The sequence below is a fragment of the Papilio xuthus genome, unplaced genomic scaffold, assembly GCF_000836235.2.
Source record: "Papilio xuthus unplaced genomic scaffold, Pxut_1.1 DF825928.1, whole genome shotgun sequence".
Classification (NCBI taxonomy): domain Eukaryota; kingdom Metazoa; phylum Arthropoda; class Insecta; order Lepidoptera; family Papilionidae; genus Papilio; species Papilio xuthus.
The window spans coordinates 4,773,250-4,789,152 of NW_013532721.1; the positions used below are offsets into that span (position 1 = coordinate 4,773,250).

A 15,903-nucleotide genomic window follows, 5' to 3' on the forward strand; every position below is an offset into this window, starting at 1 on the left:
GGATTCTTACCTATGTAGTGAAGAGAACCGTTGACGTTTAATATCAGCCTCTCCTTTAAAACAAATACTGCTGTACCAAAAATAACAACAATAACTAGAATGTATATAGTATAAGTCGAAGATTTAGGATGAATGTCGCAGAAATTTGACGAAGATTTATGGGCTAAGAAGTAACGGAGTGGTTGCTAATACGATAAAATAAAACTATTGTAATTGGTGAGTCTTAAGTCAATAAAAATTAGTTCACATGAGGTCATGAGCTCATTTGCGTCCCTTGCAAATGAAAAAAAAACTAATCTACACAGGTGGTTATAGTACGGATATAGTTCGAGAGGGGAGACAATAAAAGGTGTCTAGGATAGCAGCTTGTGGAGCGATGCATATTGCCATTGTTGCTATGAGGGTACCCGCTCGTTCGGAAATAACTCGGTCAATCGCCGATACACGAGGGCGCAATTCGTATGGTTCCAGCTCTATTGAGATCCGATGACACGATTTGTGCTTTCGTTTCGAATTACACGATGTAATACGTTTCTAAATCTGTTCATTACAACATGATTGGTTCTTAACAGTTAAAACTATCATGAACACGTACAATATTCATAATAGATGCATGTTTTAGTGCGTTGAAGAAATTATAGTCCCTTTATTTTATCACAATTGACTTCAGATAGCTAACAAACAACATTACAAGGGTTTAAAAACAACTAATGTCAAACGTATGAAGCATAGACGCTAGAGTACATTTTCAAAATGGCGGAGTAACGCCTCGCGCACGTGCTTTGGACAAGTGGCAAGATGGACGTGTGCAAGTGCGTTACTCCACAACAGACAATACCGTCTGCATATGCCATGAATGCGACTACATGAGTATCTTTTATAAATTGTCTTGTCAATTTTACTTTAATCATCCTCCAAAAATGGGCGAAAATTAAAGTAATTTGTTGTGTTGGTGGGATTTACCTTAACAAAAAACATTGTATTTTCATATAATTTATTACTCCATTAGTCATAAGTATTTGTCGGGGTTAAAATATCACTTGCTTATATTTCTTGAACAATAGTAGGTAATTCATAGATTACAAACTTAATATAATACATAATGTATCTCCGCCTACTTCCTCTAGAATAAAAGACTCGACTTGTCATCTGTGTTTTTGTTCAGTTTTCATTGGAGAGATTCAACTATTGTGAACGGTGGAATGATATTTATGTTTTGAATTGTTTTTAAAGCTATCATAGTTTTAGTTCTTGATTTTTAACTGTAATAGTAAACTGAAGTAGCGCATGAGACAGAGTTAGAGATTGCAAGGTTTACTAAATTGCTGACGATGTTTTCAATTCTAACTGTAATTCCTGGTACAAAACTTTATTGTTTATATGACAGCAGGAGTTTTATGTATCACAATACATTATGTGCATTATATACTACAGTCTTATCCCTTGAGATGAAATGTTTGCACATATTCTTGATGCGCAGAGCAGCCAGCGAAGTACTACCGATAGTTTGAGCACTCTATGAACACACTACTATTATGTACTTACATTTTTATATACTTCAGCAGTTGTATTACTTTGAACCATTAACCATTTAAAAATTGGGATTACCTTATATAAGACGGAAACTGTAGTTTCTTTTCTGTTATTTTACAGTATTGACGTTAATATTCTATTTAGCAACTTCTGTAACTTGATATATAAATCCATAACGCATTTCATTAAAGCTTTCATCTTTACAACATGCCCATTTTAAAAATATAAATACTCGTTTCAGCATAGTTTTTATTTTGCATCCGGCTAAATTCATCATTCAGTGATGAGGGGTGCTCTACGCCATCTGAAAGGCCTCGCCTACCGAAATAATATCTCCGCCGGACCTAAGTGCAGTTCACTTATTAAGTTCATTTGAAAAAATATATAATTTTATAATTATCATAAAGTGTTTTAAAAAAATGTAATATGGCAAATAAGTGACACAAAAAGAAATAAATTTTTACTTTAAACTAGTCTATAGATGGACTGGACCATTATCCCTGGATAAAAATGAACCAAAAGCACTTTCATAGTATTACATGTTCGACAAACTAATTACAAAGTATTAATACTTTGTAATTAGTTTGTCGAACATGTATTCTTAAGAATTCATTTGACTTTTAGAGCAAAGTGTCAAGTATCTGCAGTTTCATGGCTGAGGAAATAAAAACTGATAGCAATCTATTTAAGTTTTATATCAAAGTTAGTGGTCAAGTCACAGATATTTTATGGAACATAAAGATAGGGAAACACATTGGTACCCGCCGTCAGGGAATTGATACCGCCTTAGACGTAGAGGCAGATAGTCTTTGAATACTTATGTACAATACTTACCTACAAATACAACACAAAAACCTAAATTATACTTAATTAAACCATTATCCTTTTCTATTATATTTAAAACTGTCTACATCTCTAAATTCATGAATCCGATAAACCTAAAATTTGAGACAATTAAAAAAGTCGTACAATGTCATAGTATAAATAAGCAAAACAATTAAATTTCATTGTAAGAGTCAAAAGGTATCCATTTCTATTAATGTAACGTGTGCCGACAGTGTGAGTTAGGTCGTAGCGACCCTGCAGCCTGGCACGTAGGGAGGGTTTCAATTCGTTTGGAAATAAGTCGGTCAAACACTTGAGCGAGCGCAGTGAAGTACTAGCAAACGCATTTGTTCATTTCGATGCTGTTACAATGACTGGTGGATTGTGTTTATATACACACCAGTTAACAAAGTACATGTAATTTTTAATTCTTGGTTGGACCTAAATTATTATTGTCGTGTGTGGTGTCTGTTTATTAGGTGAAATAACTTGGAAATCGACTCAGAAATTTTTAGTCCCTTGCATGTAGACGCTTCAAACTCAGACATACTGTTTTGTAATTTAAAGTACCAATTCTTATTTTCTTGCAAAAAAACTAATAATTACCAAATGTTATTTGATACTGTAAAAATCAGCCAATAAAATATTATGAAGTTATTATTAAATGGATTTATTTTTTCGATCATTATTGTATTACACGATCTCCAATCACGTCGTTAGATTCAATAAAATAAAGGAAAATGTTTTGAAGTATTGTGTTCGGGCTTGTTAGATTAATTTGTTGGGATGTCGGTCTGTTTATACTGTCGGCTACTACGGACCTCGGTCGGATATTTTATTTTGTTCCTTTTCTATTTAACAAAGCTTATTTTCAAAAGGTCTTACATTAAAAATGAATCAATAAAAGTATCATTTTTGCATTAAAAATAATGATGTCGTTTAATTCAAAATGCTTGATTCCATTTTCCCTTTACGGATCAAATTCGAATCAGCTTGTTTTCAAAAATAAATTAATTATAATATAGTAAACTGGCACAATTCGTAAACGAATAACATCAAAGATTGTGTTTGTTCTTTATATATTTTTTCTCTTAATGATCTATGGTCTCCATTATTCCGTAAAGTAGTCTTCAATAAATCAAAGCTATTTATCTTCATCGGACCGAGAGGATACTCTGTCGAGATCATAAACAATTTCTACGCTTATATTTATACGAAATGTTCAATCATAAACTCAATATCATCCATGAGAAATCGTTATAATAATTTTGAAATCATATATGTAGTCTAAAATCATATAATTTACATCGACATTATTTGAACAGATGTCCTGAAAGACAGGTTAGGACTCTGAAATACATCTCATAGATGTATTTCAGAGTGTTGCAGTACTAGCAATAGTTATAATAATAGTAGCCAACCCTGCTAGCCAATAACTAAAGTTGTTCAGTAAAGTATAAGGGCTGTGCAAACCGTTCCCTAACAAATGATCCATGAACAGGGTTAAAACACACAAGAAATACCCGCACCGAGTTCAACTAACTTAAAATAGTTGCTACTGCATTTGACGTGGGTTTAACCATGTACGGATTTATGAAGGTTAAACGGTTCGAGAAAAACTAATTATGATTTACATTCTAGTTCTGTGAGTTAAGTAAAAAACTCCTAGATGTAAAAGTTAAGGGTTTTTTAACATTGGCAAGGACATTGGCATACTTAACTTTAAATTGTAACGAGTGAAACAAAGTTTAGCCACAGACCTACCTACCTACTAAGAGTTTTCAAGTAAACTATTTCTATTCATAGTTCATAATAATTATGAACTACACGAAGGACCAGATTTATTATGAACTAGCTTTGGCCCGAGACCTCGTAAAAGACTATGTTCTACGTCTATGTCAAATTTCACCGAGAATAGTTCAGCTGCTTTGGAGATATGTAATAAGAAACATCCATCCATCTAAACTTTCAAATTTATAATATTCCTAAGGTCTAATTGTCAGAGAACACTCTCGCTCACGGGTCATAAAGGCGTTCATGGCTATTTTTAATTATATCTGCTTTAACAATGAGATGCACATTTTAAAGCTACAATTTTGATGCATCATATATCATTTTAATTAAAATTTTATTCAAGGAATTAAATCAGAGAATAATACCACAGTGACAAGGAGCACGACCCCTTGCGTGAGTGTAATAAAAAGATAAAAAATCATTAATAACATTGTGGGATTTAAGGTTGAGGGGAACTTAAATGATGAGAACCCAAAGACGGTTTTAAAAGTTAGAACTTACTTAAACTTATCAGGTTCAAACTTGTCATAGTTAAATGTCGTTCTCGTAAATATAGTACATAACAAATACGCTTGCGATAGATGTAATTTCATCGCCACAAAGCTGTGAGTGCTCATAAATTACGCACCTTATCGGCTGACACCGAAGCTAACAAGTCTATTTACTGCCCACATAAAACACGCATCCGTCTTAAAATAAAGTGGTCCATCAGTGACACATGTTTAGGGAAATCGTCCGTCAACTGAATTGTCTATCGATGCTGTTTCTCGGATTCATTTCGAGACGGCACGTGCAGTGTTTACACCACAATAATACACATGCTGATACCAAAGCTCTTATTTTGTAGGTCATAAAGATTTTTTTGCAATGGTTGGTGTGCAGGGATATATTTAACTTGAGTTGTCAGCTGTCAGTCAACGTGACAGGCGTCGCGGGCTCACTTTTTCACATGACCGCTCACGTTCAGGTAACCGAGGGAGGGATATCGTTTTATAAATAATAGATTCCCTCCGATACAAATATTTATCCAGTTAAAACCATGCATTTGTAGTGCGCCGCGCTCGCATCAATTTAATTCCTTTTCCTGTGAGTGTGAAGCTGACAATAAAGTGTAAATTGTTTTTTCGACTTTTAGTGTAAATTAAAAATAAAAAAGCTTATCGGCCAGTTGATTTGATTACTGTCGCAAAAATGTTGCTAAAACAATATGACGAATACTTTTTTTCCCTTTAAAATTTTTTACAAATATAATAACAATTCTTATATTTTATGTTATTTTAATTTTGTATTCCAGATTATATAACAAGCGGAATTGTGAAGTCCTGATGGTTAGGACCGCAACGATATATTCCAGTTGATAAATTAACTGCAACCCACAGCTTCCAGAACCCGACTACTGGAATAGCTATTATAACTACGATATATCGAAACGAAGTCAGTTTATAATAAAAGAATAGAATACAATCACTAGGAAACGAAACGTTTATGACAATAGAAGACCGCATAATAATGTGCAATACTATAAAATCACAGACTTCGAGGATTTATGGGAGAAAACAAAAACTCATTAATGAAATACAATGAAAAGGTCAATGCTTTAAGAAAATAACATCATGAGAATTAATTTAGTTCTCATGAAATACTGCGATGAATTCAAACCATAAAATCTGTATCTTGTATCAGCAATACAATAAAAAGTTTTCATAATAAAAGCGTACGTTGAACTACAAATAATTGGCTCTAAATATAATCCTGATGGTGGAACGCAATGTAAATAATCGTAAAAAGAAACATCCATTAGGCGTGAAGAACGCGAGGGCGCGTCGAATCCGTCAATAGTTTCTCTGAGTTCATTCGACGCCGCATAAACAAGTAATGGAATATTCAAAGCGGGATAATCTAAATTTCATAACGTCTAATCCGGCACGCACACAGGTTGTACTGATTGCAGGTATGTTACCGTCACTTTGTGAACCCCGTCAGTTATAAACTGACTGTTATTGATCTTCATAAACTGACACGATGGTTGGAATATTAGTTACAAAATCCATAAAGATTAGTTTGTTTAATAAGTTAATTTGTCTATGATTCAATTTGTCAATAGTTTTATGGTTGGATTATAAAATATCTATATTTACAATGTAAAGGTGACGCCTACGAAACCAGTTAAAATGTTGATAACTGCCGCAGCAAAGGGAACGAGTCTGTGGCTATAGATTCTTGTTCTTATTGCTATTCACATGAAGCTTTATTCTTTTTGGCTCGCCGTCCGCTGGCGCATCGGTTTGTCTTAGCGCATTCATTTTTATTACAGTTTATTTATTGCTCGATGCTTTTGTGTTATTCCATCTTTTGTTTTAATTTAAATTGCCAACATTGCTTTTGAATACATTTGGTGAACATTGTTTAATTTACCTCTTTCTCATATTCATGGAGATAATTATGAGGTCTGTTTTTACAATGCACATTTAATTAATCCCTAGATTTGAAGTCTGGCTCGAGATGCTTTAGTTTTGGAACTTTGTGATTAATTTTTAAGTATCAACCTAATCGAAATAGTTTTCTACATTTCTTGGTTTTAGGTACCGTTAGGTATAGGTTTTAGATATTTTTGTTTTAATTGTGTTATAAGTGTTGTGACTTTGAACGGATTAAATGTCTTATTAATTATATGAATATAATACTTTGCTTTTATAAAACTATTAGCTTGAATTCTGATTATGAGTAGCACAGGTACTGTAAAATGTTTTCTAGCATTTTATAATATGAAACACTGCGTACTAATAAATTTATTTGTGAGGTCTTTTGGCAATAGCGTAGCTGTATGCGGCACATTCTGTTTATCTTTGAATAATTGTCATTTATGTTTATTTAGTGGTAATAATGCATTGTTTATTTAGGAATATAGATAAGGTTGGTAGCAAAAACATTGCTTTATGCTTATTTTATCTTGTTAATAACAAGTAAAGTAAGCAAAAGATACTAACATTAAAAACACAATAAGGAATCGAAATTTGACTTACAAATAAGGTTTCTGCCTTGGTCAAACTTAAAGGAACAATTTAGTTGAAATATGCCAGTAGTATATTTTACCACAAAAATGTTTAATTTCGTAACTTTCTACAGCTAGATCAAGGTATTTCAAATATCTGAGTGGTGTCGCTTTTGAACAAGACGCCGTTTATCAATCGGGCATCGCATCGAATTCACAATTCCGGAATGTATTTCCATTGTTTACGGAGTCCGGCCAACCTGCGCTGCGGACAAACGAAGCGTATATCAAATTCAGCTCATCTGAATAGAGATGAGAGCATGTAAACCGAGCTCCGATTTCGTTTCAACTGCTAAACTTTTGTAACCTCAATTCTATTTAGAAGCTATTATATTTATTGGGCAGATGTTCATACAATTATCTAAGCGATTCTTCGTTATTTTGAATTTGGTATGTAAGGAAAATCTAAATAAAACAGGTCACTTAATAACCTCGACCACCATAATAGTGGATTTGAGAACAAATCAGTGTGTGTCAGTACCGGGCTAAATGTTGGGACGTGGTCTCTGCATACAACTCTGAGTTATAGGCATGTGGTATATTGCATTATTACAAGTTACATCGTTCATATCTAGAATAGATACTTCAACTGGAAGTGGCATCATCGTTGTACATCCTGTAATGTTATCAACAAGCTATTTGCTATGACATATTCATTTATAAATCGTTTTACAATACACAAAGACGAATGATAGATCGATCTGTACGAAAACTTGGAACGCCGACTTCATATAGAGTAGGATAAGATGGAAATGACGAAAACTATTATAAACATATTTTGTACAAACCGTTTGCAATGAGAAAAGCATTGTACATTGTAAATAGAAATATGTTCTGTTTGAATATATTCAATGTCCACTCCTCGCTTGCAGTGTTCTGGTCTGCTTACGGAGATCTCGCAGCGGGGATATATCTATTATGTTTTGTATGAAAATATTACATGAATCTATCTTCTTGTTTGATAAAAGTATTAAATTAAGTTGAAATTCTTATAGACAAAAAGACAATTTGAAAAACGTTTGACCGTTTTTAAACGCTGCAAGGGATCTTTGCCTAAAAACGTTATCGTAAGAAGTGTTTCGACACTTTCGTTATATTATTTAGTTAGTTAAAAATCTTTTGTGGTAGAGAAAATATATTTTATTTTTCATTAAAATATACTTACCGTGTAGTATAATAAATTCTCACTTGATACAGAATAATAGGATTGAATTGAAACAAAGTATTCGACATACATACAAGCATGGTAAAAGAGATTCCATGACGCAACGAGAATGGATACAAAGTTGTTTCATCGTAACGCAATTTAAGGAACGTCAATTTGATTCCCCTTGACAAATATTAAACATTACTGAGGTTCTTTTTTCTCAAAGGGCCATCAAACGATTACTGAAGTAGAACACGAATCCTCTTATTGAGTTTATTAAAGCGACCGCGGAAGGAATCAACTAGAAAAGAACGAAAATACTCTAGGAATTCTTTTGTCTTAAAATAAAAAAAAACAATGGATCGCCATTACATTTAATAATACTAGCTAAGAGAATTGATTAGCGAAGAACGTTTTTTCTTTGACCTTGTTTAGTAATATAATAGAGATACAAATCATTAACACTGATAAAGTGTCAGGAAAGGCTGGTTACGAACTGAACCGAACCCATCACAAAGAAAGTGCGTAGTCGTGAACTACAGGTAGGTAGCTTGCCTATGTTTCCTGATTTATCCTTTTGAGTTGCAAGTCGGAAATCACCACTTTCATCTCATATTATATCCCCTTAGAAACAACGTGGGATCGGGAACTTATTCGGTATTAGTGTTGGTTCCAAATGTTGAAAGGCTGTGTTCCAATGCATATATGTATTTTTAACGTCAGAAAATTCATTACGTTTAGTTTCTTCAACATATACGTAGATGTATCTATTTATGTTTATTTTGTCTTATACGCTTGTGTATTGTAGTTACATCGTGTAAGAACAATAGTCGCGGAATTCGTACAATGAAAATAAAACAAAAGCAAAAAGATAAATGTAGCGTTTAATATACAAACAATTCATGCATCTAAGTAGTATTATAATTAAAACACAGTTTGTTAATTAAATTTTATAATAAAAGGCGCGTGCAGTGTGTACGTACCTCAATCACTAAAATAAAACTTAGCACCGTAACTCTTTCGGTTAGCACAAAACCGTACGTAAATTTATAGTGTCAGTCCGGTCCGGAATCCGAATGCTATAAACATTAAAATTTGCAACACAAATCGCACTGCAGTATCGGGTGCAGAGGTTTTTGTGTGCGGGTTAAAAGAAACCAACTGATTAGCATATAGCACGACTCTACCACTCACGTCCCTCCAACTAATATCCGTTACATATTCCTATCTCTAACCTAACTTTGACAACTCATTACCGATTAAAGCGTACAGTTACGACCGATTTATCGCCATAGAAAATGTTGTTTCATATCATTATTCAAGATACTACGACGCTAGATATAAAGCTTCTCTTTTTCACTCGAAACAACAGGTCGAATCACTAATTTATAACAATAACTCACTGTTAAGAACATCGCAACACATCTTTAATACATTGTTATTGAATGTCATTTTTTTTTAGTTTATTTTGTTGTATTTTTGTGTAGGTTAAGTGAGAGACCGCGACAAAGCACACGTGCGCAGTGCAGGCGCGCATTCGGCCGACTGGAGAGAAGAGAAATATTACCCCGGGCGAGGGGTTTTAGCCCGGACGGCGCGCGGCGTGAATGCGTTCCGTTTCAACATTTTGCTATTGATTGTAGCTTTTTTGTTTAGCCAAAATATTAATCCCTTAGCAACTTTATGACAAGTTTTGTATCTTTCCGTGCATAATATTATATACATGATCTAATTTGTTCTTTGGTTACTCTACAAAGACCCAAAAAACAACGATAACAGGTATTTCCCGCTCAATTTTTTGTAACGCATTTGACGTGACAGATTACATTGAGTGATGCAAAACTATTCGATTTGTCTAACTATAACATTCGAAAAGAAATTCGTTCTACGAAAGTTTCTACCCATATTGTTAGGTAATGATTTTAGAAATTGAAGTAAATTTTGAATTTAAGTGCCATGAGAACAAGGGACCCGTGGCGCCATCTGTTTTATGCTGTCACATTTAATAAAAGGAAGATGCGACACGAGATTCACATCCCCATTGCAAGAATGTCTTATCCAACGAAACTGGACCTCTGCTTCTCAGTCTTTTGCTCGTATTGATGTTAATGTTGCGTGTCAGCAATGATTGGTTTTTGATATAAATTGGGGCTGCAATTTATGTTCAAACAAGAAAGGGAAGAAAATGTTCAGACGTCAGTAATATTGACATACAAATGAGCAGATGTACAGGTCTGTGAATTCTTATTAAATGTATGGATGTACTAATTTTAATACTCACTTTAATTTTGTAATTGTTATAATCACACAAAACAAACATAATATAATTTGGAATTGGGAATTGATTTTAACACTAACAGGAACATTATTTTTAGTTTAGTCAAAGCGTTTAACCCATATGCAGTAATCATCATCAGAAAGGACATATCACTACACAGAAAACATAACAAAATACGCTTTTTCAAACATTTTAATAAGGATTCAAAACATTTTTTTTATATACCTATATTGACAATCTGTTAAAAATTATTCTCGTTAATGAAAATAAATCACAATTTAGCGACATCTTTTATTACAAATAAGCAACTTTAAGAGTTCCAAAAATGTGAGTGATTTGTTTGATACTCATATGCTTTCAGTAGATGGCGCTAGTTTAAGTTTGTAATAAAACATTGGTGGTGGTTAAACGTCGTGTACCTAATCACTTATAACGTTTTATTTTTATTTTAGGAAGAGTCGTAACTTATTTTTATAAAATAGAAAAAGGACCTTACGATGATTCATTCGCTCGATTTTTGATGATTATTTATTATTAGAATAAAACACATAAATTATGAGTACAATTTATTTTATACGTATAAAAAGGTAATATTTATATTGATTTATAAGAGTAAAACATTTGTTGCCCTTAATTCTTAGAACTAACGATATTTATACAAAATATACATTATTAAAACTGACTGGTATTGGTCTCTTATCTAGAATTCGTGAACAGACAGAATTCGCATAAAAATATTTGTGTTTCAGATTTTTTCTGAAAGAGAGAGACAACAAATTGTTTATGTTGATGTTTCTTATGATGATGATAAGCTCATTGTTGGGATTCTTCTAAGTCCTATGTTCTTAAATGTTATATTTATTTTTTAATTGTTATAGAATTGTATTTAATTCCAGTCCTTTTGCTCTAATACAAAAGAATTGCTTAGATTAATATGAATATATTTTACAAAACTAAATATCAAAAAATAATATCAGATTTTTTTAGAAAAAATAGCACCAAATTACATCTAAATGTAAGGACGAGAAAAAATCAACAATATACCGTAAGTTTCTTTTTACATTCAAAAACATTTTCGATTCCTAAGTACATAAAAGTAATTTCTTATATACTCTATATAAAGCTTTCTGGACGGATTAATTCATAGAACGGACAAATTGAGGTAGTTAATATGATAAGAAAATTAGAGAGAGAATTTGATCGTTTGTTCCTTACGAACTAAAGCTATTTTTTTAAATCTCCAGTAAATTTAAAAATTACCCGAGCAAAGCTGGGGCCAGTATATAGAGTTACATAAAACTTCATTAGAATAGATATTGTTCTTAGTTGTATACATAACGGCTTTTATTTGGGAGATTTTAAAATAGGTTAGTTTTTCATTAAAATTTAGAGGAATAAAAATCTTCTCTTTGAAGTTGGCTAAATAATAAGCATGTTATTTAACGCTCAAAATACTCGTAAAAAGTGACCTAGGTCTTTCATCATCATCAGCTCACTATACGTCCCCAGTGGCTGGGACCCTACCCTAAGGTGATAAGGCCATAGTCAACCACGCTGGCGAAGTGCGGGTTGACTTCACACATATCTTTGAATTTCACAGATATGTGCAGGTTGCATTACGATGTTTTCCTTCACCGTAGGTCTTAATTTTCAATAAACTATTCGTAATATGAATGATAGAAGTATCTACTAAGCAGCAAAAATAATGGATTGTCTTTACAATTTACTATCTATAAATTGATTAATGGTATAACAATAAAATACTAACATTGTCTTAAAACTATGTCTCATGAATAACAATTTTTTTTTATTATGACACTGTTTTTAACTTTTATTGATTCAATAAAAGCTTATATTATTGTTTATTTTATAACCACTTGATATTCAATATGTATAATTATTATGTAATTAAGAATTACAAATTAATATACATATAACAAACAAATTACAAAATGATTTGTTGAGCAATTATTGTTATTTACATTATTTTAACTATGTACATTTTATCAATAACAATTTATAAACTTTTATTTGTACAACTCAAAAAATAAAGAAAATTGACAACATTTGAAAGATGGTTTAAAGTCAGTTTTTCTTTCCTGAAACTATTATTTCAAATATTGGAATCTATCAACTTATAAGTTTGTGTTAATCAATCTTTATGGTGGCTCGGATCATCATACGTACTACGCAGAGCACAATTTAAGGTGTAACGTGGCGTAATGGAATGCAGTGGTAGGTAACACTTCGTACCAAAATCTCGTAGCTAACAACGAGCAGCTGTAAAGTTTGAATCTTGTAATACGTCTATGAGATGGTATCGTATGTGCCGTGCAGCCGTCGAGTTGGTGGCAATCAGTAATTAGACTAACATCAGCGCTTTCTTCTTCGTAACCACTATAATTATTCACTAAAATGAAAGCGCTTCGTGTTTGAATCTAATTACAATTTAAATTATTGACCAGTTGTTTTATTTCTTAATAGTCGATTTATTTATCGACTTTATATCCAATTGGAAAATGTCCTGTTTGGTAAAACAAAATGAAACATTAAAAATTAACAGCCTCTAATAATCTGGCTTAAATTAACAATTAAAATATATCAAATTAATTACATTTTGTTACACAAATTGTGACAACTATTGCGACTTAATTCATTTTAATTAAACCTTTATATCTACAAAAACCTAACTACTGCGTCTTTTCTTTCTCAATATTACTGTAGTTAAGAATATGGCCGTTGACAGTGTTGTTTATTCCATTCGATTCGTAAAGCAATACGTCATTTGATTCATGTAAACTGGCTTTGGTCAAACCATTACACTGAGTACCGTTGGTGTAACCATTTGTAATGTGTCCGTTTACTCTATTACAGATTTGACCGTTTAGATTAATATGTCCGTTACTATGTTCACTTGTTTTGGTATCTTCAGTAATTCCTTCACCTTTGTTGTTGTTGTTCACTGCTAGAGGTTTCACCTTGTCTTTCTTGTACGCATGCATGTAGAAGTTCATAAACAACACTATGAAGATTGTCGAATGCAGGATCAGTCCGGAGGCGATGAGTCTAGAAAATATTAAAAATAATTTACTATACTGGTTTTGTACACTGTCCACTGTGTACTAAGACTGATGATTAATTTAGTAGCAGTATTGTTATAATATGGGTAATATTGTAACACGTAACAATGTTAATAAAATACTTACTTGGGATATCCACAGTCGTAGAGCAACGCGCTTATTGAATGGAACAGCACCATGAAAAATTGCACCTGAAAAAAATAAAGGCATTTCTAAGATAACTCTTCTTAACAAGTATACATCACAATAAAAGCAATTTAGTAACTTGTGGTATTTGAAATTAACGAATTCACCATTCGTCTTTTGTTTCTGAGCATCTAAACTTAATGCCCTGTTTACACTATTCCAGTCCAGCGATAGAATCTAAGTTACAACTGGAAAAATGTGAACATACAGTTGAATTTAAACATTGAATTCGTTTGTGTTTACATTTTTCCAGCGTTAATTTCGATCACTGGATTGGTTTAATGCGAACCGGACATAATTTATATATTTCCTAAGTTTCAGTTAAAAATTTAAGGTCATGTAAACCTGCAATTGTACCTAGTTTTTTAAATACTTGAAGATTATTTAACGCGTCAAAATATAAGGTTTCACCAAAAGTGTTAAAACACTCGTTTTCTTTTTAACAAGTAAAAGTGTGAAATGTGTAATTAATGTCAGAAATCAACAGATGAAAATGTCAATGGAGTCAGAAATTCAAAGTAATTCACAGGAATCCGGTCACCGTACTTCTTATTGAGCTAAAAGGACCTGTATTGACATATTTGACTTTAATTTAATCTACGCGGTCAGATATTTAGTTCAACGCTTACGAAAGATTAGCCAGTGCCACATATTGAAGTAAGTAGCACTTTGAGCAATAATCTGAATTTAACTTTTTTTTATATCATAAGGTGGCAAACGAGCGAGAGGCCACCTGAAATCGCTGAAATAGCGAAGTGACCGTTGCCCATAGACATACGCAATTACATATGCGTTGCCTACCTTTAATCGACGGAGGAGAGGATGCACAGAAAAAAATATCTTCCCTTCCCATGCATCCTCTCATCCGGAAAGTCCACTTCCACTTCCCATCCTTTCCTTATATAGAAAAGGAAGGGAACGATTTTTATTAATTTACTAATATTTCTCGTACCATTCAAACTAAGCTCTAGGTTTGTGCTAGGACATGGTTTACGACAATATTCGAATGGCAGGATTCGAATCCGCAAACACGGGATCGGAAATCCGTACCCTTAACCTGGGCTATTGACGTCATCATGTAGTTTGCACTGTTGACTATAAGTTTTTGTTTTGGCAATAGAAGCCCACACTAAGATAGAGAAAAAAAATAGCAAATTCAAGTTTTTTAATTTACACTTTTAGGGGAATTCGCACAAACGTAATAATTTTTTAATGGTCGCATCTCTAGTTTTGTGTAGTACAAACCACTTTTTTATCGTATTTTTTTTGTTTATATAAAATTTCAACTCTTCTTCTTCCTAATGAAAAAGAATAACATGTAAATAATATTTATTGACACTTTCTAATGTACACTTTCTTTTATTTTGTCAAGCAACTATCGTATAGATATTTCTACTTTCACTGCAATTATGTGTAATGACAATCCATATTCCACGTATAATTATATTTATCTCAAAACCCTAATCTATACCACGTCTTGATTTATAAGGGTTAAGATATCAAAATACAGATTTATTTTGCTCCATTAATATATTAGAAGGCCAGCTTTTTCCCGTAACTCTGTTCGCACGGTATTAAAAAGATACTCAACAAGCAGCCTACGCGTTCTTCCAGATTCTGTTCTATAACTGTGTCAAGTTTTGTCGAGTTTCGTTAATTTGTTTTGGAAATATGTCATATTAAACATCCATCCATGTAAACTTTCGTATTTATATTACTAGATGTCGCCAGCTACTGTTCGTGCGGAATTAAAAATCTTTAGTGGCCGATGTGTTCTTCCTACTATTATATCAAATTTCATCTACAATCCATCCATACATATAAACTTTCACATTTATAATATTAGTAAGAATTAACTAAGTATTCTGCGTGCATGCTGCTTTTAACACGTTCGTTGCATTACGAGATCTATCAGATCTCTTGCAGGACTTTTGTATTGTGCGTTGAATATAATAGTGTTGTTTCACTCCTTGCGGGAGGATCTAACGTGTAAAGTTCTTTAGGTATG

At 32.7% G+C, this 15,903-nt stretch overlaps 2 protein-coding genes across 4 annotated transcripts in view; both read right to left on the minus strand.

Annotated features, from left to right (window-relative positions):
- The window catches only part of LOC106125072 (uncharacterized), a 93,157-nt gene extending 83,243 nt beyond the window's left edge, over window positions 1–9,914 (minus strand). Inside the window, 1 exon segment of the mRNA XM_082930816.1 lies at window positions 9,335–9,914. The gene's annotated coding sequence lies outside the window, so the exon portion shown is untranslated.
- A 2,739-nt stretch (window positions 9,915–12,653) lies between these two features.
- Window positions 12,654–15,903, minus strand: part of LOC106125580 (elongation of very long chain fatty acids protein 7) — a 30,298-nt gene continuing 27,048 nt past the window's right edge. For all 3 annotated transcript variants that reach the window (XM_013322845.1, XM_013322846.1, XM_013322844.1), the window contains 2 exons: window positions 13,836–13,900; window positions 12,654–13,695 (listed from right to left, as the gene is read on the minus strand). In XM_013322845.1, coding sequence (XP_013178299.1) covers window positions 13,320–13,695; window positions 13,836–13,900 — 441 coding nt within the window. In that variant the 3' untranslated portion in view covers window positions 12,654–13,319. The remainder of the gene's footprint in view (window positions 13,696–13,835; window positions 13,901–15,903) is intronic.